This window comes from Drosophila suzukii, chromosome 4, assembly GCF_043229965.1.
Source record: "Drosophila suzukii chromosome 4, CBGP_Dsuzu_IsoJpt1.0, whole genome shotgun sequence".
NCBI lineage: Eukaryota > Metazoa > Arthropoda > Insecta > Diptera > Drosophilidae > Drosophila > Drosophila suzukii.
In genome coordinates, this window is record NC_092083.1 from 675,517 (window position 1) to 702,276 (window position 26,760).

Below are 26,760 nucleotides of genomic sequence, written 5' to 3' on the forward strand. Positions count from 1 at the left end.
AAATAAAAAATGAAACAAATTTTTCTTGAATACCTATGTAAATACCTTTATACTTCTAAAGCCTAGTATTCACATCGACGAAAACTTCGAGCTAACCATAGGAGTGAGCGAGAGGCAAACAGGCGACTAAAGCTTTTCGTCGGGTCTGTTTTTTAGCGCGGTACTCAGATGAGCTAAGGAAATACCAGAAAAAATACCAGTTTTCGCGGGTGAATTTTCGATGAACGCCGTTAGCCACGGCCCAAAGAATAAGAAATTTAATCTTTGGCGGTGTTCGTGCAGAAGCGGAGGGGAATTTAAAAATTAGAAATGGAAGAAAAACACCAAAAACGGGTAAGGTAGGTCAGTGCAGATGAACAAGGACACCTAATCCAAGCTGATGCCCATTATTGTGGGACTTGACCGACAGGAAGCAATACCACAACGGGGCGAATCCGCAGAATAGTTGAAGCGCTGGAGAGGATCCACTAGAGAATCCCAGTGGGAAGGAACATGGGACATTGCTCGATCTCCGACGAGCTCTCCATTGAGGACTCTACCTCCACACCAGCTACTTGACAGCTAAAGCGGAGATGGCTTCTATAGGAAGCAGAAAATAAGGTCGCCCGCGAAGGGACAGCTGGAGGAGCCATCACCAGTCATTATTGGCCAGCCTATTGGGACTTGAAGCTGAACTACAGATGGCGCGGGAAAGATCGCGAAGCATCCGTGGGACGAGAAGGAAGCCTTACACTTCTAATTTACATAAATAAAAACATTCGTTGAACATTTTTTTTATTTTTATTTTAATTTCTTTGTGCACCAGCAGGCTCTTCTTTTTTAAAATGCTCCAATTGATTTCTTTTCCGTTTGGCAACACCCCCATCTGCTTGACAGTAAGACCATGCCACATGCATTGGGGGTGAACTTTGAAAACATCGGTCACCTTACAAAGAATACGATTTTTCGACTAGTTAAACTCTTAGCATGGTCTTACTGTCAAGCAGCTGGGTTTGTTGCCAAACGGAAAACAAATCAATTGCAGAAATTTAAAAAGGAGGAGTCTGCTTCCTATAGAAGCCAGAGGGTCCTCCAGCTCCGCCTAAGCTGCCAAGTAGCTGGTGGTGGTGGTGTCCGGAGTCCTAATGGAGAGGTCGTCGGAGATCGTATTACTGGTGGTTCTGCTAAAAAGATACTTCTATTAGTACAACGCAACCAAATTCTTTTGGCCAGATCTTGCTTTCTTTGCGAGGACGCGCCCGGCAGGTTGTCCATGTAGAGATTTGAGTCCCACTCGGCATATTCCTTCCCACTGGGATTCTCTAGTGGATCTCCAACAGCACTTCAACTATTCTGCGAATTTGACCCTTTTGTGGAATTGCTTCCTGTCGGTGAAATCTTACAATAAAGGGCATAAGCTTGGATTTGGCGTCCTATTTCATCTGCACTGCATCTGCATCCGACTTTGAGGGTTTCCTTCCATTTTTAATTTTTAGTTTCCACATCGCCTTTTCATCCACACCGCCAAAGATTGAATTTCTTATTCTTTGGGCTGCGGCTTATGGCGTTCATCGAAATTCACTCGTTAAATCTGGTATTTTTTCTGATATTTCGTTAGCTCATCTGAGTACCGTGCTGAAAAACAGACCCGACGAAAAGCGTTAGCCCCGTATTTGACTCTCGCTCACTCCTATGGTTAGCTTGCGGTTTTCGTCGATCTGAGTACTAGGGTTAAGACAGCAGACGTCTCACACACACATTGTTAAGCTGCCTTGTGCAAATTACTCACAAAAAGTAAAGATAAAATGTCGTCGTATTCCGAGCCGGACGCTGATTTAGTACGCTCTTTCCATAGAGGCGGTTGGTACTTTTGACAAATGGGAAACTCCGATTCCCACAGTAACAACTGATGTGAACAGTTTTGACTTATCAAAACAGCTGTTGTTTCGGCGCCTTCCGTTTTTAAATGTTCCCTGTCATCATTGTGGATGGTTAATTTTCACTGTCAAGAAGACGAATTCAGACCCGAATTCCCCGAAAAATCATCGCCTAAGTATCCCATAAATGTGTCCGTTACAGTCTTTCAAATTTGGATGGAATATTCTTATGGACCATCGTTGAACTGATGGTAGATGGTGGATGGGTCTCTGTAGGAAAAGGGTATAACACAAAAACAACAACATTTTACGCGTCACTATGGCCAAATAACAAAAAAGGAAGTGTGAAAATCGAGCATCAAACTGATTTTCTTACAGCCCTGTAACCATACCGACGAAATTCTTTCGCCAGCTGTTGGAGAGCCCGATAAGTAAATAGGGGTATAGCGCTTTTCGCCAATCTTATAAGATAAAGGCCGGTGGAACCAGGAAAGTTATTTTGACTTAGGTGTTCGAAAGATAAAGCATTGGACTTTTAAAGTGTTTAAAAAACTAAAAAAAAACATTCGCCTGTATAGTAAAAAACAAAAGTTTTCGATCTTTGACCTTTTGTTTAGAATCCGAGATTAGGGGAATTTTAAAGCGAATACATTTAAGAATCAATATAATCTGTAAGCATTCACCGATGAAATATTCGGCTGTAACACAATGTAATAGTTGAAAGCTGGCTTCCAAGTCCCTTCAAGACAGCTACAAGTACCAAAGTACAAAGAAGAAGGAGATTAGAAGTGCTGGAGTAGATCCACTGGACAACGTATTGGAAAGAAGCCTGCCGAGTGGGACTTTGCTTCCTATATGGACTTTTTGCCGGACGTATCCTCGTAAAAGCTGAGGTTTTGGCCAAATCCATTTGGTCTAGTACGTATTCTCCTCTGATAGGTCGCTGGTCTCTACTACCATCAGCATTTGGATCAGGAAAATGCTGTTAAAGTGGAAAAGAAGATGACGGCGCTTCTGTGGGACAAAAATACATATATTAAATATTAATATACATAAATACATCCGTTAAACATTCGAATTAATTTTATTTTGATTGTTGTTAACACCAGCAGACTCGTCTTTTTAAAGTGCAATTGATTTCTTTGCTGTTTGTCAACAAACTTAACTGATTGGCAGTAAGACAATGGCACAGGCATTACGGATAAACTCTAAACATTTTCGGTAACACTACAAAGAATACGATTCGACTAGTAAAACTGGGCTTAACGCGTAAGTGAATCAAGAAGGCTTATGAGCTTTTTTCCCGGGTTTCTTGTCTCCTTAAATTTATCTGAACGAGAAACAAAGGCAGAGTGCAGTTAATCACAATATTAAGCTAAAAGAGCTAAAAGTCGTTACAACTCGCTTCACCTGAGAATGGGACCGCACACTCGAAACGATTCAGTATTCCAGTGTTTTTATTCAGTATTTTTTAACAAGTTTATTTTTATGAGAAGGAAATGCATTTAAATGGCGCCGTTATAAGGAAATTGCTGTTGGTGCAGGTCCAAGTAGCCTTTCAACGGATCGGAACCCAGAAATTATTCTCATCTTGAAAATAAGTGTTGCACCGCAATTTTTTAAGGAAATTGCCAACCTCAAGCTTATGTCCTTCCTGGGGTGACTGTTTCACCAAAACGTACAGTAATTATCTTAAAAAACATTTAAAGCAGCATTCACCTCCCAAAATTGTTTATTTTTTAAATGGAAATAGTCCGTAATCAATTTTCACGCTAGCCTGAATGGATATCTTATCCTTAATCAATTTGATAATAGCGATGAATTAGTGATTTGGCCTAGAAAAATCTACATTCTAAATATTATATTGCATTTAGTTTCGGTTTTTTTTTTTTGGAGCAACTGAATTTACACGTTCTCTCCCTTCGGGTACGGTTTGCTTGTGTCGATCAGCTGTTCGTTTCAGCGATTTTCTATGTGAACAAGAATCCGCTTAAATTGCAACAGTGATTTTAAGCGGCTGTGTGCAGAGGTAATTGGCTCAGAAGCCCCAATTTTCTGAGCTGGGAGAAAAATGTTAGTTCGGACTCACGAAATCGTCCTAAGGCCCAGTATCCACATCGACGAAAACCGAGAGCTATCCATAGGAGTGAGCGAGAGGCGAATAGGCATCTAACGCTTTTCGTCAAGTCTGTTTTTCAGATTTACTCAGATAAGCTAAAGAAATACCAGAAAAAATACCTGTTTTAGCAAGTGAAGTTCGATTAACGCTGTTAGCCGCCGCGCAAAAGAACAAAAAAATTTTAACTTTCGGTGTGATTGTGCAGAAGCGGTGTTGAAACGATAAATTAAAAATGGAAGGCAAAACCTAAACCAATAGGGCACATCCGAAGATTAGTGGAAGTGCTGAACGACGAGGGGGACAAGCTCCCTATATGGACATGCTGAAAAACGTGTGCACGCATAGGAAGTTGGTTCTGGCCTAAACAATTTGGTTATGTTGCATTGATACATTTATGTTTTTAGCAGAACCACCAGTATTACGATCTTCGACAAGCTCTCCATTGGCGGCTAAAATGGAGCTGTAGGAAGCGTTTGATTCTAATCCAATCCGGCTCCCACAAAGAAACCCAGCTGCTTGACTTTACTTTGAAAAAGTCGGTCGCACTACAACGAATACGATTTTTCGACTAATGAAACTCTTAGCCGATCTAACTACTAGGCTTAAGACGAATGCATCCAACAAACGCCGAATACCATACTTAGACGGAGTAGGTTTCTGCTTCAGCGACCGAATTCCGCTTATCCTTCCATAAGAAATACCCGTACTGGAAAGACAAGGGAAAGTCTTTTCATTCTCCCTTGCAGTATTTCCGTATTCTTATTATTTTTGTTCTGTACTTGGTGTTTCGGTATTTTATTTTAAGAAGGAAATGCATGTTTACTGCAGGGGTCCAAGTCAGCTATTATAGGGAAATTGTTTGTGGTGCAGGACCAAGGTTCTTTTAAACGGCACGGAACTCAGCAAGTAATCACATCGTGAAAAGAGATCTTTAATGCTTTAATTATGAAAATGACCAATCTCCAGCGTCCTTCTTGGCAATATTGGAATCTGTTGCCTCAAAACATAAAACATTTCTTTATCTAAAGAAGATGCAATTTAAAACCCATACCTCTCCAAAAATTTTCCACAACTGTTGCTTACTTAAAATATATAGTCAGAAAAATCGTATGCAAAGAAGGTGTAGTAAACAGTTGAAAGGATTCAAACGATTCTAGGTTGTGCAAGTTCTCGTGACGTTACGCTTGACCCACAATAGTCCCTATTTCATTTTCACTACGCTTGCCTGAATAGATTAATTTGCTAAAAGTAATGTAGAAATCATATGCCGCTGAAAACATTCCACACGCTAGCGATCAGATTGTATTTGGTTTTGCGTTGATTTCAATTTTTTCAAAAGAAGTAATTTAGCACGACTTCTCCCTTCGGATACTGTTTGTGGAAGATGATCAGGTGATCAAAAGTCCGATTAAATTACAACAGCAATTATAAGCGGCTGTGTATAGATGCCATAATGGAATTTTTCGCGATACTATTGATAAATACAAAAATAGCAAAGAGTGGATATCAAGCATTAAACTATTTATAATAACGTTCAATTGACTAATCAGTGACCATTCGATATATCGAATAACAAATGCAACTCTGTGCCTATGAACAGAACACATTGCATGTGGAAATTAACAAAAAATAGTTTTTTGATTGTAATGATATAAAGCTAGATTTACGGCTTGATTTATTGCTGTTTAAAACACACTTAAAGTGAAATCAATAACAGTCGTATTTTTTGTACATAATCGCATCGTTAAGGCACATATGCTCAGGTAATTTGGAGAGTATTAATGAGGACTGGGCAACAAATATTACATGATGACTTTTGGTGCAAGTTGACTTCGCCGAGTTAAGAGAAAAATACTTCAGCACTGGCACGTTGTTATTATTCTAAGAAACTTAGAAATTACGCAGACGACGAACTCAGTTGCACGTTTTCACCGTCTATAAGTTTGTGAATGTAGTAGAATGTAGTGGTCTTGCACATTTTACGTCCATCTCCACAACAGCAACGTCGGCAAATATGTAAAGTTAACGGGCTTGATTGACTGACAGATAAAAAATGGATATAATTTCAAGACTTGAAACTCAACAAAACTATTCAGTTTAAAATTAAGCTTGTATTAGGTATTGTCATTTTTAACGGCCCGGTTACATTGATAAAAGGATACTTTGTGTTTTTAGACATCTACTGATTTTTTATACGTGTCAATTCTGTTCATTTCAGATACGTTTCTGGAAGTGATACACCACTTTATTTTCAGGTAAAAGATTCAAAGTGGCAACTTAACAGTTAATTAATTTTATTAATAATATCTGTTTCAGAATCAAATGGTTGTGTGACGACCTATTTTAGTGGGTCCAAAATCGCCCCAGAAATCGTCAATGAAACGGCTCGGTTGACCGTTTTGGCGATTTCCTATACAACTAACTCACTAGGATTATATATACGTAATGCAACAAGCTATACCAACTATATCAACACAATCAGACATAGCTAAAGTCATGCAGCCCCATTCAGCACAAAACATGGTAAGTCTAGCTGACAATGTAATCTGTCAAATTATATCCCTTTCCACACATCATTTGCTGTTAAAACGTGTGTTCATAGAATATTTTTGTTTTGGTTCCTCCATATATGTAATTATTTTTATTTCAATGTCCGAATATAGCTCAAATAGCCGAACATTTTTATCAGGTGGCAATTTGTTAAATCAAATGCACTGGAAGACGCCTTTTTTAAAAATATTGGTAAAGATGGTATCACACTTCTGGTACAGTGAGACAAAGGTTAAAGTAAAAGAGAAAAAGGGTTTCATGTTAGGCTGAACCACAATTTAAATGAAATTTTTTTTTTATCTCCAATGCGGACAGCCTCTTTTTTTCTCTATTAGTAAGTGAAAGTACACAAATTTTTAGGACTTTTAGTGGTCGGCATTGGGGTTGCTACCACATAAAAATTTGATTACATTCATTATACTTTTTTTTCAAAAATGTTTTAATTATTTTAAAAACTTGTTTTTAAATTGAGAAAATAACTTACAATAAGGTAATTTTTTGTATTTATCTAGTGAAACTAGACCTCGTTCTGTAATGTCGTTAACTACTCTCATTCTGGAAGCTATAAACTTATTAAGATTATTAATTTCTCGCTTCGCCACTTATAAGTATCACAAAAAGTAAGCGTTCTTTGTTTGTAGGCATTGTAAAGGCACCATATTGTTTAATTGACAAATTTGTTTTTAATTGTGTTCGGTTAACATTTTTTCTTAATAAAAATAGAATTTTGTAGCAGTTGGTGCTAAAGAAAAAAATGTTTAGGCACATCTGTGCATATAAATTGCAAAAAAAAGAATTTAGATTCTTAAAGTGAATTTAATTTTTGTTAAGTCTGGGCAAATGCGACTTGCCACAAAGTTACCAACCAAGTCTTTGGGTAGTTCAAAGTCACCATTAAAGCTGAAATCAGATTTACAGACTTAAAGGTATAGAAACATTTATTTTGGTCTTACAATCCTTCAAAATTTTTTTGATAATACTGCTTTTAATAGTATAGTCTTTTTAGGAGAAATCGTTACCGCCGTAAATAAATGAATAAAAGACGGTAAATGTGCAGAACCAAATTTAGGTTACCTGATCTTTAAGGGTAAATATATAAAACAAAACAAAATTATTTAATGTTTTTTATATATAATAAGAATCAAAATTGCACTCAAATTTATATTAAAAGACTACTTGTATATAAATATTTATTTATTTATATAAAGCTAGCTTAAAGTTAAAAACTATAGGCTAACTAAATTAAGAGCTCTAGCAGATAAGGCCTTCAGCTCGTCTGAGGTGTGGAATTAACAACATTATTATTTACTTTTAAATTTTAAACTTAGTTTGGGCTTTTTCAAGGAATGTGATGATTTTCATGACGTTGTCGGGGGTTGGGTTTGAGATGGTGTTGATGGGGTTAAGTGAATTTAAGGATTCTGATCTGGGTTGGGATAAGGAAGGGCAGTGTATAATGATATGTTGGATGTCTATTGGGGAGTGGTGGCAAAATGGGTATAAGTTGGGAAGTGTTCTATCCATGTAATGGGCATTAGTCAGTTTGGTATGACCTAGTCGTAGTCGGTGTAAGAGTATTTGCGTTTTCCTATTGGTGTTTGGGGGTATCTGACAGATGGATTGCGGTGAGGTCTGTAGGATTTGTTTGTACCAAGAAGATACATTGTTGTACATTTCAGCTTGTTTTGATTGCTTGTGTTTTTTCAAAAAGTGTGATATGTCGTTAGAGTTGTTGTTTGTGGAGTAGGTAAGGGGGTACTTATGGTTATGGTTATACCGATGTGGCTGCGGATCCAAATTAATATAATTTTTTGGAAATGGTTGGAAACGAGGTTTCTAATGGTTCAGGGATAGTAGGAATGGTTATTGGAGTTGGTGAGGGACTTTAGTGCAGAGAGAGAGTCTGAGCAGATATCATGTTTGCCTGGTATTTTTATCTCAATTTTGACAGCTTCATGGATGGCTATTAGCTCGCTAGAGAGAACGGATGAGTAGTGGGGAAGGAGTTCTGTTTTGATTGTATTATTTTCGCTGGTTACACTATAGCTAATTATACCGTTGGCCATAGAGCCGTCGGTGTAAAGAAATTAGTGGTTGGGCTGAGTGTTCTTTAGAGATTGAAAGAGTTGTTTATATATTGTGGGAGATGTGCTGGTTTTGTTATAGTTGGATAGGGTTGTGTTGGTAGCTTTGTTAATAATTTCCATGTCGTATTTTTTATTGTAGTTTTTGATTGGTGCAAAGGGAAGGTGAAGTTCCTTACAAATGTTAATTGTTCTGTCTATTGTACTGGGATATTTGAATTTCTTTTTAAACGTTTTAGTAAGTTTTTTAAGGGGGTGTCAAATGAGTGGAAAAGTTTTTTTTTTAAGTTTGCCTGTTAAGAGTTTTGTTCTGTGTTCAAGTGTGCTTATATTGGATTCTATAAGTAAGTTGTTAGTTGGTGTTGTCCTAAATGCACCTAGCTCTGATCTGATTGCTGAGTGTATGAAAGTTTTTATACGGTTAACTAGGTGTTTAGGGGCGTTTCCGTAGATGGGCAGACAGTAATCAATTTTTGAGATGAGGATGGATTTTACAATATGAATTAGCGAGGAAGTGTTGGTGTTGTATTTTAGAGAGGAAATGTGTTTAATAATGTTGAGGGGCTTACATAGTTTGGTTTTTAATTTGTTTATGTGGGTGGGCCGACCAGTTATATCTATTGTTTAGCGTGAGACCTAGGATTGTTGTGTTGTTAGTTTCTGGGATATTTACAAAGCTGGTACGGATTTCAGATTTACAGTTATATGTACGGCATATGTGTAGGCTTTGGCATTTTTCAATTGATAGGGAGGCTCCAGAGTGGGAACACCAATGTCCTATTTCCTGGAAGAGGGAAAAGAGGTCTACAATGGCGTTTTTTCTTCTGTTGTGTTCGATAATTAGGTGGAAGTCGTCGGCGTAAGCAGTGAATTTGACTTGCCTTGGTAGGGCTATTATTTTTGTTAGGGAATTGTAGGAAATTAGGAAAAGAATGACTGAAATGGGTGAACCTTGTGGGATGTTATTGTTGCTGTTGGACAGATTTCGGCCGTTTTTAATAATTACTTTCCTATTTTTCATGAAGTTGGAGACATAGTTTATGATTCGGGGTCCTAGCTGCCATTCTTGGAGTTGTTGTATTAATGAGTGGATACCTATTTTGTCGAAAGCCTTGGAACAATCCAAGGAGATGATTGAGAGGTGGCGCTTTAAAGATAGGGATCTAGTTGCTAGGTGGTCTACATATAGTAGACTGTCTAGAACTGATTTACCTTTTTTGAATCCGAACTCGTTGTTGTGAATAAGTTAGTTCGTTAGAACAAACCACCACAACCTTTTCGCAATAATTTTGTCTAATATTTTGGCTATGCATGGGTTTAAGGATATAGGTCTTGTCTAGGTAAGATTCAGGTTCAATTTGAGGTTTTTCGGGTTTAATTGTAGGAAGGACGAGACTAACTATGTAGGCTTGCGGAACATGTGAACTCAGAATATTATTAAAGTGATTGAGGATTCTGATTTTGAAGGAGGGTGGAGAATTTTTGATCATGGAATAGGAGATGCGGTCCATACCAGGGGTGGAGCCTTTGAGGGAGTTAAGGGCAGATAACATTTCTATATAGGATATGTCGTTTTCAATTTGGTTGGCTGCTTGACTCGAAATGAAATTGATTAAAGTATTTAAAAGGAGTTTGTTAGTTCTAAAGGAATTAGAGAAGTTTGTGTCCTTGGCTTCTTGCGACCAGAGTTCCCCGAAGATGTTGGCTATTTCTGAGGGGCAAGTGTAGGTGTCTTGTGTAAGGGGGTTGTATATAGCATGTATATGTATTGTCGGGTGAAGGCCGCATAATCGTTTTATGTTGGCCCACATTCTCGATGGGTCGGAGTTAGGGTTGATATCGGAAGTTAAATTGTATAATGCTTTTTTTGCCTATTTAATAGCTCTTCTAAATGTAGCGTTTGCTTTTTTAAATTCTAAAATGTTTCTTTTGCTTATGTTTCGTTTTAGAAGATTAAATTGATTGTTTTTTGTTGTGATTCCACCAGAGGACTGTGTGTTTAAGGGAAAAGGTTGTATTTTATGGAATAGCTAAATGGGCAGACCGTATAAGTGTCTTTTTAATTTCTTAACGTTGCTGTTACAAGGTTGTGTAGAGGAGCTGAGTTGCGTAATGATGATGGAAAATAGTGTCCAGTCTGCTTTGTCCAGGTTAAAGGATGGTTTGGCGAGAAGGGATGGAGAGGAAATGTTTGGGAACATAGAAATAAGGATAGGAAAATGATCGCTTCCGTGAAGGTCATCAATCACTCTCCAATTTCAGGTGCTATGTCTGCAGTGGCAAGAGAGTGGTCTATGTGTGTAAATATGTTGTGAGGGAATAGTGTGTTGGAGACTTGTCGTTTAAAGGTATATAGTCTGATCAGTCTATGAATTTGGCAACAATGTTGCCCCTAAAGTTGGCTCTGGGGGAACCCCAATATGGGTGCCAGCTGTTGAAATAGGACTATAGTGGGTAGGTTTGTTGGGGAAAATACGGTTTGGAGGTTGCTTGTGCGAAATTGTTTGTTGGGAGAGATGTATGTGGATATTAGTGCAAGTTTTGTTTTGGATACTCTGGTATAAGTTGATGTTGCGTGTGGAAGATAGAATTGTGCACCAGAATCGCTCTGCCTCCGAATGCATTAGTATAGTGGCTGCAGAAAAGTGTAAAGTTAACAGGGGTAGATAGAGATTCTGTGTGAGATATATGGGTTTCTTGTAGGGCAATTATATGTGGGTTATATTGATTGAGGAGTATTTGGAGTTCTTGGTAATTATTCTTGTAGCCTTTTATGTTCCATTGAATTATTTTAAGCATTAATCTAGGTTAGTAAGGGTGATTGGTATTTCAGTTAATTTCCATATCGCATAAGTCGCTAGAAGCATTCTCAGGCGTAGTTGAGTTTTTTTTGGTTTTCTTAGTGGTGGTTTTGGCTGCAGCCTTGAGGTTTGCGATCATGCGTTTGGACGTGGTAAGCGGTAGGATTTGGACAGTGTTGGTGGTTGGTTTGGTGGGTTTGGTTAGTATTAGTTTAGTTTGTGAGGTCTGCGTATGATGTTAGGGTAGTCCTTGAGGAAGTTGGTTCTTGTTGGGTATGGTTGGGTCCTTTGAGATGTTGAGGTCCTGTGTTTTGTTGTGGTGTAGGGTTTGTATGTGTATGCTGGGTAGTTTTAGTTATTGATGCGTATGAGTATGGGGTGGTCACTGAGTAACTAGATCGTAAGTTCCTGTCGGGTTTTAAGTATGGGGCAACTTCTGTTTACAGAGTTGTGAGGATCGGGGGTTTGGTTTTCATTGTAGTTTACGCAATGTGCGGGTCTTGTGCATTTGTCGTTAATGTTTGGGTCTAAGTGGTATTCTTGTCCGCAGTTGTAGCACAGTTTGTTGTTTCTGCATGCATTACTGATGTGGTTAAACGTAAAGCATTTATTGCATTTAAGGGGAAAGGGAATGTATGCCCTAACATTAGTTTTTTGGTAACCAATCATAATATATTCCGGGAGAGTAAGAGTGTTGAAGGTGAGAATTACAAGGCCGGTCTCATTAAGAGTACCGTTTTGTCTCTTCAGTAATTTCTTCACGTCGCAGACTAGCTGATTAGCTAGTTCTCTTTTTATTATGCTTTCGTCGATTCCTCTAATGTCGTTAGAGTATATGACTCCCTTGGTAAAACTAAGAGAGTTGTGAAGTTGGACGTTGACGGCTATCTCGGCGAAGGCTTTCAGTTGGAATAATCTCTTTGCTTGAAGGTTGGTTTTTGTTTTAATTAGTATAGTTCCGTTTCGGAGTTTTTTACATTCCTCTACTTCACCGCTGCAGGCAACGTCAATTTGCTTCTTGATGAAGAACGGTGACATATTGTTTAGATCGAGATTTGGATCTGATCTAGATATGGTAATGTATTTAGGGCCAGGTGTTTCTAGGAGTTCCATGTTATTGCTATGGGTAGGTGGTGGACCCCGGTCGGGTGGGTCCCCCACCTTGCCGTTGCTACGTTTATGGAGCGTACCGTTTGGTTTTTTATTGTTGTTTTTTTTGTATGTTGGTTTGTAAGATAAGCTTTGCATTTGTAACGATGATAGAAAGGCACGACTGTTCTCTATGAGAGTGAGTTTGTGATTGTATATAAATATTAAAATTTCGCTATGCGTGTCTTGGTAAACTGTTGGCCGATCCTTATAAAACATACCTAATTTTGTTGGTCGTCATCTAGCGGCCACACGAGCTTTAATTGAAACTTGGTTATCCGGACTACCTCCAAAAAAATAAAATATTTAGATGAAGTAACTCTTTGTAGTAATTCCTTGGTTGGCATAACAATAGTTGTTCACTTAAAAAACAAATTAAAACTAATAAAACTTGATACAGTTTTAAAAAGATCATATACGGATAAAAAAATCAAGATAGGATGTAGGAATATCTGCTTCATTTTCAAGACGCATCCTCTCTTACTCTTTCTTGTTTCTAGTTTTGTGTGTATATATATTCTGTATCCAGAGTACTTAGTCGATCGATTAGTACATCGATTTTTCCGTTACAAAATAAAAAGTTGTATCCTCTTCGTTCGTTTTGCATTTTTTAAGTACTCGCTTGGGCTGCATCAAAAAGATCTTCAAGCTTTTATTTGGAAGACGATTCTTTTTTCTTAAGTCTTTTAGTTCTTGGATATATTTTCTTTTTTTTTTTTTAAGTAATTATTAAAGTATCTCTTTTATGCAGTCAAATTTATTGCAATCGGTTTATTTGAAAACAAGGAAGAACGCTATAGTCGAGTACCTCGACTATCAGATACCCGTTACTCAGCTATATGGAGATATGCAAGCAGCAAAGCGAGATTAAAATGCGCCACCTACCGGCGGTATACAGATTTAAGCGTTATGGGCGTTAGAGTGGGCGTGGCAAATTTTTTTTGGATCAATCGATAGGTATCGACGAGACCAATACATTTCAGTTAAAATTTTTTATCTAGCATGAAAATTGTGGGCGTCACAGGGTTTTGCGGTTTGTGGGCGTTAAAGTGGGCGTGGCAAACTTTTTTTTTGGGTCAATCGATAGGTATTGATGAGAACATTACATTTCAGTTAAAATTTTCTATCTAGCATCAAAACTGTAGGAGCCACAGTTTTGGGCGGTTTGTGGGCGTTAGAGTGGGCGTGGCAGTCTACTGAAACAAACTTGCGCTGCGTAGGAAGCTCAGGAATCTGCAAGCCAAATCTCAATAGCCTAGCTCCCATAGTTTCCGAGATCTCAGCGTTCATCCGGACAGACGGACATGGCTAGATCGACTCGGCTAGTGATCCTGATCAAGAATATATATACTTTGTGGGGTCGGAAACGCTTCCTTCTGCCTGTTACATACTTTCCGACGAATCTAGTATACCCTTTTACTCTACGAGTAACGGGTATAACTACTTATTTTTTGGTGCGAGCTTACCATTTAAAAAAAAAAGTATATCATACAAAAACATTCAAATTTGGTGGCAACCTCTAAAAATAGTTTAAATTTAAAAAATATATATAATTTGTATTAACTAACAGAGGACATTAAAATAAAAAGGTGTCAGGTTTAAATTAAAGTAAAAATATTTTCTGGTTCAGCCTAGTGTACATTATTCTTTCGGAAGTTGGTTTTAATTGTGTTGCATTCATCAATTAAATTTAATTTAGATTAGCTTTCGTTTACTTCGAGACCAGGTTTGGGTAAAGTGAAATTTCACGAGGGCTAAACAAATTATGCGAGCTAAAGCTTTATTACTAAGGTCAACCAAGTTCAGACTTTTTCTTTAATTATACCTGTAGATTACGACCCCAAACTTATAAACTTTCCACGTGCCACGCCCACTCGAACGCCCACAACGCTAAAACCGTCTAGAACCCACATATTTGTAAAATTTAAACAAGATTTTCTTTTGATTATTAATGTCCAACTACATGCTGAAAATTGTTCAATTCAGGCCACACATTTAAAACTTATAAGCAAATATTTGTATATCTCTATCTCCTCGCACTCCCTGAGTGCTCCCAGAACTATTAGCTAAGTAGCGGGCATAATCGATGGCATCGACAATAGCGAACTCTCTTGCTTTTTTATTTTTTCTTTAGCAGTCCTGAAAAAATACACAAACGATTTACGAAGCTGCAATACATTCGAATCCAATACACACGTAAAAGGAAACTGAAAAGCAACTAAGCCAGTTATTTGCGTGTGAAGTCATATTATACAAAAATTTCTGTAAATTGGATTGAACAACAATGGGTATTAAAGGATTTAACCACATTTTAGTGTCTGTATAAGCTTCATCTTTTTGTAATACTAGCAGTGTTTGCAATTTGTCGCTAACTACGTCGCTGCGGGATCTTAACTGCAATCCGACTGGTACTGTGTTCGATTCTCACCTCGAAATTTTTCTTACGAAAGTAATTTGGTTTTATCATAATATTTATCTACTTAATCAGCTTACAAGAATATATGATTTAACTGAAACGGCGCATAGTGACGCCATTACATTTTTTTTTGTAATAAATCATATCTTTTGAACGGCATTTAAAAAAAATTGTTCAGCCTTTAAAATAAGTCTTAGAAACAAAAGCACAACATCAAATCAATTTTTTTTGTTTGAAACAAGTGGATATTGTATAAAATCTGGTTGACAAAAACTGGTTTCGGTTATATCTATTCTAAGCAATGTCTTATGGATTATCGGTGTCAGTTTCTTTAGTGGATACAATTCCTATTAAGTGATTCAGTTTTCGAAGCAAAATTTTCATATTTTGTAGATTTAACCTTTTCCTTGCAGTGTAAAACGTTCAGATGGTTCCCAATCTTTCATTGATCTCATTGTTAATTCCAATGATTCGAGTTACTGTTTTATGATTTTCAAAAAATCTCAAAATATTTGAGTTTTTTATCCGTACTCGGAAAAATTCACTTTTAAAAAAGCATATGTATTTGCTCTGATGCTTTCCTTATCCTTATTTTATATGTTTTCTTCCAAGTGTTCGTTTTCTGATACTAAACGTATTCCTGTGTGCACTTATTAAATCAGAAGACCTGTACATATATATCTATAAAAGGTAGAAACCGTAATTCTTAAACAACAATAAAATAATAATACATATCTTCATTTTAGCGAAATGGCAAAAAGTCACAGCCAAAATGTTCAAAATATAAAGATTGTTAAAAACGTTTATAAAAATATAAAAAAATACGTACGGACGGACAGACAGACGGACATGGCTAGATCGACTCGGCTATTGATCCTGAACAAGAAAATATGTACTTTATAGGGTCGAGAACGCTTCCTTCTATTTGTTACAAACATTTCGATGAATCTAATATATATATATATAAATAATATAGATATATATACGATACAAACAGATTAAAAGCAAACTAACAGGAAAGTAATTTAAAGCTCTTATGTTAGGTTATCGAAAAAAAATTACCCCTGGTAAAAATGGATATAAAATACATATTTCATAGTGCAGAAGTGTAATACTATACTAAGTAACAACAAAAGGAATTGTCCATATATTAAGAAATCATTTGGAGTCTTTTTTTTTTGGAAACAATTACATTTTTGGGTTGAAAGATTAATTACGTACAGGGCTGTCCATTTAAAATTTGGCGTTCTTTGATCAACACCACCGCCACCAAACCAATAACCAGTAATATTTTTGCAAACAACAGTTAATTTTTTCACAACAGAAACCTTTTGTCTGACATAAAGTGGGATTTTTTACACATTTTTAAGTTGGTTTGTGAGTTTTTTTGAGTGAAGTGGGGTCGGTTTAGTCGACTATATATTTTTTTATATCCTGGCTAAATTTTTAGTTACAAATTACTGCTAATTAAATTCTACAGTCCGGAAATATCCCCACTCTTGTGATCTGTTGTAGATTTTGCCAGCCAATAAAAAGACCAAAAAGTATGCTCAACAGGTGCTATCTTCAAAGCCACAATCCCTTCAGCCTATGCAACTGCAGCATAACCATCAAACTCCACAGCCTCAGTTTCAGATAAATAAGGCATACAATGTGGTGTCCATTCTTAAGGCAACAGCACAGAATGCTCAACAGTCCCAGCACTTGACGCATCAGCAACAACCATCCCATCACCTTCAGCAAACACAGCAGCATCAACAAAGCTATGCAAACGTTGTAAATAGATCCATATCTGGGTCTGGATCAGTTGGAGCCCACCAATCAACGGTTATATGTAATGGCTCAAACATAATGACCGTGAATAGTTGTCAACTGAATTCCGGTGATTTGAATTCGACTGCCATTTACAACCTATCCAGTCACCGGGGTTTACCTGGAAGCCAAGATGGAAACGTTCGTTTTCTAAATGTACCGGACACTACGAAAAATGGCAACAACATCAGCGCATCAGTAGTATCAAGTAACTCTACCACCGGAGTCGGAAACGGAACGACTTCTTGTACTGGAGTTGGAGTCAGTAATAACGGTCAAATTACGTTGACCAATTCGCATATAGGAACAACTATGGGAGTCGCTCTGGGCACGACTACTGCAGGCACAACCTACATGCACGAGAAGAATATTGTTGGCGTTAGCGTCAATTGTGTTGATACTAGTAGAAAGTATGATTTCAAAAACAGTAGTTTTATAAAGAATAATAGCTTCCAAGCATCGACAGAGGTAATCCATCAGCAATTTTAGGAACAGATGCACAATACATCAATTTTTATTATTTTCCTTGTTTTATAATTTAACATTTTTAAAGTCTACTCTAAGTACGAAAAATCTTAACCAAGTGCTGAAAAATTTCTCGAAATTATAAAAACTTGATACCACTTATGTAGAAAACAACATTTATTAAAAATGTCAATCAGATTAATAATGTTGTGGGTTAATCAATATTTTAAAAACTTACGTTTAATTATGTTAATAGTTTTGCAGTATAATACACAATTTCGAGGAGATTAATACATATTGATCACAAGGGTGTATTGCATTTATGTACATTTTCCAGTCTATAAAAAAATGTGATTTAATCTGGGGCATCTATCATGTACATAAAGATACATTTTGCGTATTGTTAGCAAATAATCAGAGCTCCGCTTCCGTTTGTTTTGCACTTATTTTTCATAAACTTTATTATTTGTACCATAATGCCCATTTATATTTTAAGTTCCCTCGGTTTTCATGATACTGATAATTTATTTCCTTTCGCATTTTTGCAGTATGTTTCAACGGGAAACAATAGTTCTGGTAATAGCCGTTCAAATCCACAAAGTGGGGGAATATTTCGTGGACAACCTCCAGCGGCGAATACCCCACGAGGTGCCAGCAGCGGTGCAACACGCCATGTTCATGTTCAACCCATGTACTCACAGCCTCTTCACCAGAACATGGTGATACAACAATACACACAATATAACCCGCGACAACAAACATTTCCAACCTCTCATTTGCAATATGCACCTGCCCCAATGCCCTACTACCAGTACCAATACGTGCCAACTCTTCAACAGCAGCCGCCGCCACATACTCGTAGTGCCGTAACGGTTAATACGAACGTCAATGTGGGAAACACTTTGCAACCAGTCCAGTCCGGACCAAATGGGCCTCTGACAGGTCCAGGAGCTACGTCGTCGCAGCTACAATTGATCACAAGCACAGTGCAGCCAGGAACAAACACTGTAATGGGTGTTGGTGGTCCTGGCAGTGGAATGGGACAGGTGGGTGTGCCGCCAATGGTTGGGGTTGGTGTAATGCCAGCAAGTGTGCAGCCGCAACCCGTACAGGTGCAACCAGCAAGCAGGCGCCGGCATCAGCACCGCTTGCAGATAATCGACCCGGCAACTAAAAAAAATATATTAGACGATTATGATAAGGCAAGTCAATAATTAGATTTACATTTCAAACGACTTAAACATTAACGTTTATACATTTTAAAGACAAACTCCAACACAGATAATGACTTCTCGGAGCAGGTAACACTTCCAAACACGCCGACAGTAGTCTTATCAGAAGGTCAAATACGTATTCCACAGCAAGATAGTGTTGGAATAAATAATTTAAGCAATATAACATCACAAGGATCCGAAACACGGACAAACGCGTCTTACACCCCCGTTGGTAGGTACTTTTTAATTTTTACATATTGTTCTTAGGATATTCTTAAGGATGTTTTAACCCTTGTAGAGCGAAAACCGATTTCTGTCAGAAGTTTGCAACGCACTGAAGGAGACGTTTCCGACCCCGTAAAGCATATTGTCGGATCGGAAAAATGTATCCTATAGCTCCAATAAGAATGATAAAAAATTGTTTAAAAACAAGAAAGGAAGCTAGCTTCGGCAAGCCCAAGTTTCAAAATCCTTGCAGGTCGTTCCCATGGGAGCATTGCGTTTACAGAGCTATCCGATTATTGAGAAAACTAAAAAATAATTACAAAAATATTAAGATAATGTTACTGCCGTAAATATATGTTTAGCGAAAACGAAATATAATGGTCTTTGTAGGCAGCTATATTCTGAAATATCAAAAAAAGGTTATCTACCGGAATAAAAAACAAGGAAGAACGCTATAGTCGAGTATTTCGACTGTCATATACCCGTTACTCAGCTAAAGGTACCAAAAGGAAATGGAGCTATGCAAGCAGCAAAGCGAGATTAAAATGCGCCACCTACCGGCGGTAGACAGATTTAAGCGTTATGGGCGTTAGAGTGGGCGTGGCAAATTTTTTTGGGATCAATCGATAGGTATTGACGAGACCAATACATTTTAGTTAAGATTTTCCACACATGTTTGGGCGGTTTGTGGGCGATAAAGTGGGCGTGGCAAACTTTTTTTTTGGGTCAATCGACAGGTATTGATGAGAACAATACATTTCAGTTAAAATTTTTATTCTAGCTTCAAAACTGTAGGAGCCACAGTTTTGGGCAGTTTGTGGGCATTAGAGTGGGCTCTGCTGAAACAAACTTGCGCTGCGTAAGAAGCTCAGGAATCTGCACGCCAAATCTCAATAGCCTAGCTCTTATAGCTCCGAGATCTCAGCGTTCATCCGGACAGACAGACGGACATGGCTAGATCGACTCGGCTAGTGATCCTGATCAAGAATGTTTGGGGTTGGAAACGCTTCCTTCTGCCTGTTACATACTTTCCGAAGAATCTAGTATACCCTTTTACTCTACGAGTAACGGGTATAAAAATATGATCAAAAAACGAAGCTATAATTATTTTCCTATTAGTTTCCCATTAATTATCCGATCGTTCCTATGGCAGCATATAGACTTGCATTTGGGATGTTTCGTGGGTTGGAAAAAACGTTGGCATTAGTGTATTTTATCGGGAAGCGATTACACTTTAAAGGGAATAAAATTGATTTGAAAGAATAAATAAAGATTTTTAATTTTACAAAAAGTTTTTCCTACAGTAGTAAATTGTTAGCAAACGATTTAGTCTTTCCTTACTTGATGGCTAAAATTAAACAAAAACCAAACAAATTAATTGGTAAAGATAACCCTTGTTTAATTGTATGACGTTGGCATGGCAAACTTATGAGCATCGCTATACCAGCTATCCAAAGCTAATAAGAATTCATAATTGTCTTTTGCAGAACCAATATCAATAAGTCGCCAGGATGTTGGACCGACTCCTATCGTATCCGCGATGTCTGATGCACCTTCGGTTGAAATATTACCTACTCCTCAAAGAGGTAGAAGCAAAAAGTAAGTAAAAAGTGTTAAAAGTTGTTTCGTTGGTGGAAAGTAAGACCTTATCGCTTTTTTTTAATAAGTAAAAGACTTAATTATATTCATTACTTGTAGAGTAAAAGGGTATATTAAGTTCGGTTAAAAGTATGTAACAGGTAGAAGGAAACGTTTCCCATAATCTAATTATATTTTTGATCAGGATCACTTGTCGATTCGATCTAGCCATGTCCGTCTGTCTGTGTGAATCTGTGATCTCGTTTACTATATGAACTAGAGAGTTGCTTAGAGATCGCAAGTTTGTTATTCAAATGCGCAACGCTCACTACACTATAAGGTCTGTCTAGCGACCACATTTTAATAGACTTTGTAAATGTGTAAATAAAATGTTGTTTTGATCACACTAGTTTACAAAATAATATTATAAATATGCCCCAAGAAGGATGATGGTAGTTTTTGGTAGAGCCTAAGGTCACAAAAAAGAAGACAAACAAATTTATATCATATCATATTTGCTCTTACAGTGAACGTGTTTTTGTCTTGCGCTCCGAATTTTTGTTCCTTTTGTCCATAAACCATGGGGGTTTAGTTCATATTTTCTTACATTTATATAGCTTTTTATGTCCCTAACAACATACATTCGCTTCGCGAGTGCACAGTGATTGTTTTGTGTTTAAATTAATAAAATTAGTTTGCACGTCTATTCTCTGTGCAGTGTTTGTTGTTATTGTTTTATATAATTGCCTTCAACTTTTCTTCCAAACGCTGTTTGGAGCGGTAAGAGTCTAAATGGTAGTTACCCGCTCTCCCGCACTCCCGCATAAAATTTTGTTGCTGGAACATCAAAAACTTACGCTCCCCCAGCTTACTCACTCCCGCTCACTATCTTCCGCTCTCTAACTCTCTCTTTTACTTGCGTAGCTTTATTCTCTCTGCACTGTGGTTCGGAATATCGCTATAATGGGTGTCTGTTATTTAAAGAAATGCAAGTCGTTGATTTCGGCTGGACAGCAGAGCATTCCGTGCCATTTGTGCGAGAATATTTTTCATGCAAAATGCCTTGGCTAGTCGGGCCTTGTACGCGACGCAATCGACATGAGTGGCTTGCGCTACTATGATGAATGCATTGCTTATGAAACCCAGGCAATCTCTAAAAGGCGGCTTACAATTAACTTGAAACAGCCGTAGAAATACGGAACTGCTTGTGGCGCTTGAGTCGCAGCTCACTAGCCGTATACTATCTGAGCCCGATTCTCCTAAGCGTGAAAAGATCGCGATCGATAGACAACCCACGGTAGCCGCTAGTGAAACTCTCTCTGGCGATCCGGGGTCTGCAGCACAGCAGTCGATCTCAGCTGCCGCACAAATGGCACTGAGGTCGAAAGCTAAAAAAGATTCGGTTTCAGAATGCAAAGGACGCGAGATTTTGCCGCATGAGACGCCCGAAAAATATTTTGTAAATAATACAACAATGATTCCAACGCCGCATGTTGACTAAACGTCCGGAGTCCTGAGTGAAACTGGTAGTGCAGCCATAAATGCTGTAGTACCAAAACCTGTCACATGCGTGGTACCTAAATTTTAACAGAAAATTATTAGACTCGTCAATACGATTCTATCGATTGACCCAAAAAAAGGTTGCCACGCCCACTCTAACGCCCATAACGCTTAAATCTTTCTACCGCCCACATAACCATATATTGAGACCGTGGCGATTTTCAATCTCGTTTTTCTGCTTGCATATCTCCATTTACCTTTTGTCCCTTTAGCTGAGTAACAGGTATCTGATAGTCAAGGTACTCGACTACAGCGTTCTTCCTTGTTGATACATGCGTTCCTACGTATTATCCTAAAATTTCAAACCCAACCCAACCAAGAGTTGGCAGGAAAATGTTAAGTCTAGACTCTGCAAAAAGTTTTGAGCTTCCGGTTCACAAGCTGCCTTTTCCCGATAATTAAGTGCCCGGTCTGATTTTACCATGCTTAACGCCCAGTGTTATTAAAACTATTTAGCTCGTTGCAAGACCAAGTTTCACTGGACCCAGAACAGTTTTATAATTTTTTTAACACAAAGCTTAAATCTTCAAGTTACCCATCATCACTTAAATTTGAAAAATCGGGCGCAAGCAGGCCATAGCCGATCTTTTTGCACAGTTTTTCAAACCACCTATTCAACATCAAGTCCTCCAGGTCAGTCTTACCCATATGACATGCATAAGTCTAACTTTATTTTTTGTCCTGTTAAAAGTTAAAGCTTACTTCTTTAAGATTTGCAGAGGGCCAATTCAGTCTTCTCTCCGGATCCTGAGGGAGTCCCTGGATGTGTGCTCAGGTATTGCGCTTAGACTTTGTGTAGCATTGCACAAACTTTTTACTTTGTCTTTAGAAACGTCAGATTTCCCACACAGATGGAAGGAGTCGTTTGTTATCCCGCTTCATAAAAAGGGGAGTAAATTGAACGCATGTAATTACAGAGGTATTAAAAAGCTATCAGCTATAACGAAGCTCTTTTAGAACATTATTACGCCCCATTTGCAACACAGTTGTAGGTCCCTTATTTCCTCTTCTCAACACGGATTTATAAAACGTAGGTCAAGGACAACCAACCTTTTCGAGCTTACTTCATTTGTGATAAGTGGTTTTACATGTGGTTTACACTGATTTCAGTAAGGCGTCTGATTCTGTAAATCACCCGATTCTAGTCCGGAAATTGAAACTTTTAGGGTTTCCAGATGATCTTCTTAGGTGGATCTTAAATTATTTGAATGGCAGGACTCAAAGGGTCATTTTTAAAAACTCTTTTTCATCCCTAATCTGAGTTACGTCCGGTGTACCACAAGGAAGTCATCTTGTTCCGCTCCTGTTTACATTATTTATAAATATCCTTCCTCTAGTCTTAACGAAGTCACGTGTACTTATGTACGCAGATGACGTTAAGTTGTGCCTGCAATATATTGATCCCGCACAAGGTTTAGCTTTACAATCTGATCTCAATGCATTTCAAACATGGTGCATGGATAACACCAGCTTACAAAAAAAATAATGAAATACGCCTTGAAGAAAACCTTTGTTTTCCGGTAAGGTACAACTCCCTGATTAAGAAAAGGACACTTAAATCTTTTTCTATGGTACCAATTTTTTTTTAAGTGTAAAAAACGTTTTTCGCTCTTTTTTATTTTTTAACTCGAGTTCTGATAAACCGAATTCGGTCATCAAAGGCTCATTTTACAGGTAATGCCCTTTAACTTTCTTATACACAGCATTGAGTTCCATTCATTAGTTTAGAAGCTACACTTTGTTAAAGTTGAACAAGTTCAAAAATACACGTCTAAAAACCGAAATTAGTTTTATGTTGTTTTCTTGAAAGCTGAACTTTAACGGAGAATATGCGCCATTGATCACGACAATCCGTTGGTAAATCGATTTTTACAGATTTTTAAACGTATATACCCAAGTTCAGTATTCCGGAGCAGCGGTCGTTAAACATTATTTTAAATTTTCAGTGTTAAGGAACGTAAGAATTTGGAGCAAGTAGTTATGCATAACGTCAGATTCATCGATTTTTTTTGTAAACTGGTCTAATAAATCAAATTTAAATGGTTCTAAGTGTAAGCAAATGACCTTTTTTCGTGTCAGCCCTCACTATATATATACTTTGAGTGGTTGTGTGTTAGATTCCAATCTAACGTATGCTGCCGACCTGGCAGTCTATATGGAACCTAAGCTTAAGTTTTCTGATCACTTACTACAATGGTAAATAAAGCCAGGGCGTGCTGGTATTTATCAAAAGGTGGTCGAAGGAATTCGATGATCCCTATGTCACAAAGACCTTGATTATTTAATTAGTCCGACCAATTCTTGAGTACTGCGCTCCTGTTTGGAGTCCCCAATATGGGATGCATATAGACCGGATTAAGCCTGTGCAAAAAAACTTCTTAATATTTGCCTTACGGGGACTTAACTGGGACACAAGCCTAATACTACCATCCTACTATAGTAGACTACTTCTGAATAACTTACCATCTTTAGCTAACCGTAGAACTATGCTTGGTATTACTATTATTAAACATCTTATTCATGGTGATGTGGAGAGAGTCCCGAGTTACTGGGTCGCCTGCATTTTAATGTGCCAAATGGATTCAGTAGAAACTATATTCCTCTAGTGTTAAACCATTGTCTCTCTAATTATGCAATGCATGAACCTTTTAGAGTACTTTGCAATGATTATAATAGAGTATATCACCGATCACTGCCTATCCTTAAATCAATAATACTATCCTACTTAGCAACTAATTAGTTTTACTTAATGTATCTTGTCTATTCGTATTTTGATCTGTATTTTTAATTGTCTATTGTTATATTGTCTTTTCTTTGTACGCGATTTCGAGACATGTAACACTTTAAAGTAACCGTCCAAACAAGCCATATTTGGATTAGAATCCAGTGCATGCAAAAGTGTATAAATCTAGCTGGAGAATACTTTGAAAATAAATAAAACCAATTTGATGATAAATATTCGCTTTTTCATTATTAGGACAGAAATATATATAGCAACCTAAAAGGGTTGCTATATATATTTCTGTCCTAATAATGAAAAAGCGAATATTTATCATCAAATTGGTTTTATTTATTTTCAAAGTATTCTCCAGCTAGATTTATACACTTTTGCATGCACTGGATTCTAATCCAAATATGGCTTGTTTGGACGGTTACTTTAAAGTGTTACATGTCTCGAAATCGCGTACAAAGAAAAGACAATATAACTTTCTAAATTTTTCTCGTGTCAGAAGTTTTAAATTTTTTATATTAGTATATCTTAATTTCATGTCGATAATTACGAAACTAAACCCCAGTGTTAACGCAGCCTTATAAAAATGTTCTGCAATTCTGAAATTTCCACGAACTATTTCTACTTTTCTTAAATATTTGGGTGCTCCTGAGTATAAGTCCCATACAAACTTTGTTTCCCATCACCTACAGGTTCCGCGGTATAGCTAAGAATACAAAAAACCGATGTTTACTGACATTTTGAATTATATGGCCCACATAATTGGACTTATCTTAAATAATTTCGCTGAAACACACTCTAAATACATAATGGCGTTGCTAAAAAAGAGTCCCCATCTTGAACCACTGTCGAAGTCTTTGGAATTTGAAGTCAAAGCTATAACTCATAAAATGTTCACAAGTTCTCTGATAAAAAATCGCCTCTAAAAAACAAATGTTAGTTGGAATGAATTTTTAGTTTTCTTGGAATCTATTGGCTACTGTACGCTTTAATTTCGGCTTAAAGCGATTTAATTGATTTGTTATAGCAATAAAATCGGTAGAGAAAGTGAAAAAATTAAAAAATCTGTACATTTTGTACACACTCTCCTGGTGCGCCTCGTCAATACGTGTACTGCGGTCTACAGTGATTTAATTATATAATTTGAGATGTAGATTCTTGGGCTTCCTTCGCAGCGCAAGTTTCTTTCAGCAGAGTGCCACGCCCACAATCGCCCATAACGCTAAAGCCCGTCTAGTGCCCACACTTTAAAATATTTTGTAAAAATTTAAATGAGATTTTGTTCTAATTATAAAAAGCCAACAATTATTCAAATCGGACCATTCATTAAAAAGTTAAAACCAAACCATTAATACCAATAAGCAAACTGAGGGATGAAGATATAATCATACAGAAAATCGCCACCTAAGTTTCACGTTATGTGGTGTGTTAGTCAAATCTCGTAAACAGCCTATAGGCATGCACGATAGGAGATAGCTGGGTAGCACAAATGCACAAGTTCATTAGTCTAGTTGCATTCTCACTTAAAATACGCGTCGAATGACACCTCATTAGTTAAAATCGGATGCTTCGTTAAAAAGTAATATTTTTATTATTACATACGGCGCGCTGCAATTCAATATTTCCGTTTTCAGCTTTACGAATGGGAAAAATGTAGAATGCGTATTTATATAGTAGATCGTATAATACATTTTCGTCACAAAAGTTGAAACTTTTGTTTGCGATTTGCGATTTGTACCTCGTTAAGATGTGTTTTTGTTTGATAAACAAATAACTTTAAGTACTGGAGGAGAAAAGACATTAAATCAAAATATAAATAATTCACGTTCATACAATAATTAGTGCTATGAATTAAAAATGTGCCAAATTAGCGTAGAAGCTCCGTCGACCAGAGAAACGGTTATCTCTCATATTTCTCAAAACGTGAAATAGAAGTTGTAAAAACGTCTTTAAATAGCAATTCAGCCCTACTGAACACCGACAGTGAAAGAGCTCGGTCTTGTTCTCCCGCCCTACTCACCCGAACTCCCACTTCGTGGAGTTGCAGTGTAGAACACCACCACCAGCACAGTGGGCTCTTTAATTTCAGCAACCGTAGCAACTGCAACAACCACATTAATGGTCACCGTCACCAAGAGCTCAATTTCAACTTTTTACATACAAAACCAGTTGTAAGTGCGAAAGTGGTCGGAAATAAACT

At 37.4% G+C, this 26,760-nt stretch overlaps 1 protein-coding gene across 2 annotated transcripts in view; it reads left to right on the forward strand.

Annotated features, from left to right (window-relative positions):
• Positions 1–5,558: 5,558 nt before the first annotated feature.
• eIF4G1 (eukaryotic translation initiation factor 4G1) overlaps positions 5,559–26,760 on the forward strand; it is a 45,375-nt gene continuing 24,173 nt past the window's right edge. The window contains exons 1-7 of one of the 2 annotated variants that reach the window (XM_017088610.4): positions 5,559–5,738; positions 6,194–6,230; positions 6,292–6,498; positions 16,491–17,255; positions 17,801–18,454; positions 18,518–18,698; positions 20,179–20,290. In XM_017088610.4, coding sequence (XP_016944099.2) covers positions 6,421–6,498; positions 16,491–17,255; positions 17,801–18,454; positions 18,518–18,698; positions 20,179–20,290 — 1,790 coding nt within the window. In that variant the 5' untranslated portion in view covers positions 5,559–5,738; positions 6,194–6,230; positions 6,292–6,420. The remainder of the gene's footprint in view (positions 5,739–6,193; positions 6,231–6,291; positions 6,499–16,490; positions 17,256–17,800; positions 18,455–18,517; positions 18,699–20,178; positions 20,291–26,760) is intronic. The other variant, XM_017088611.4, reaches the window with a different exon arrangement.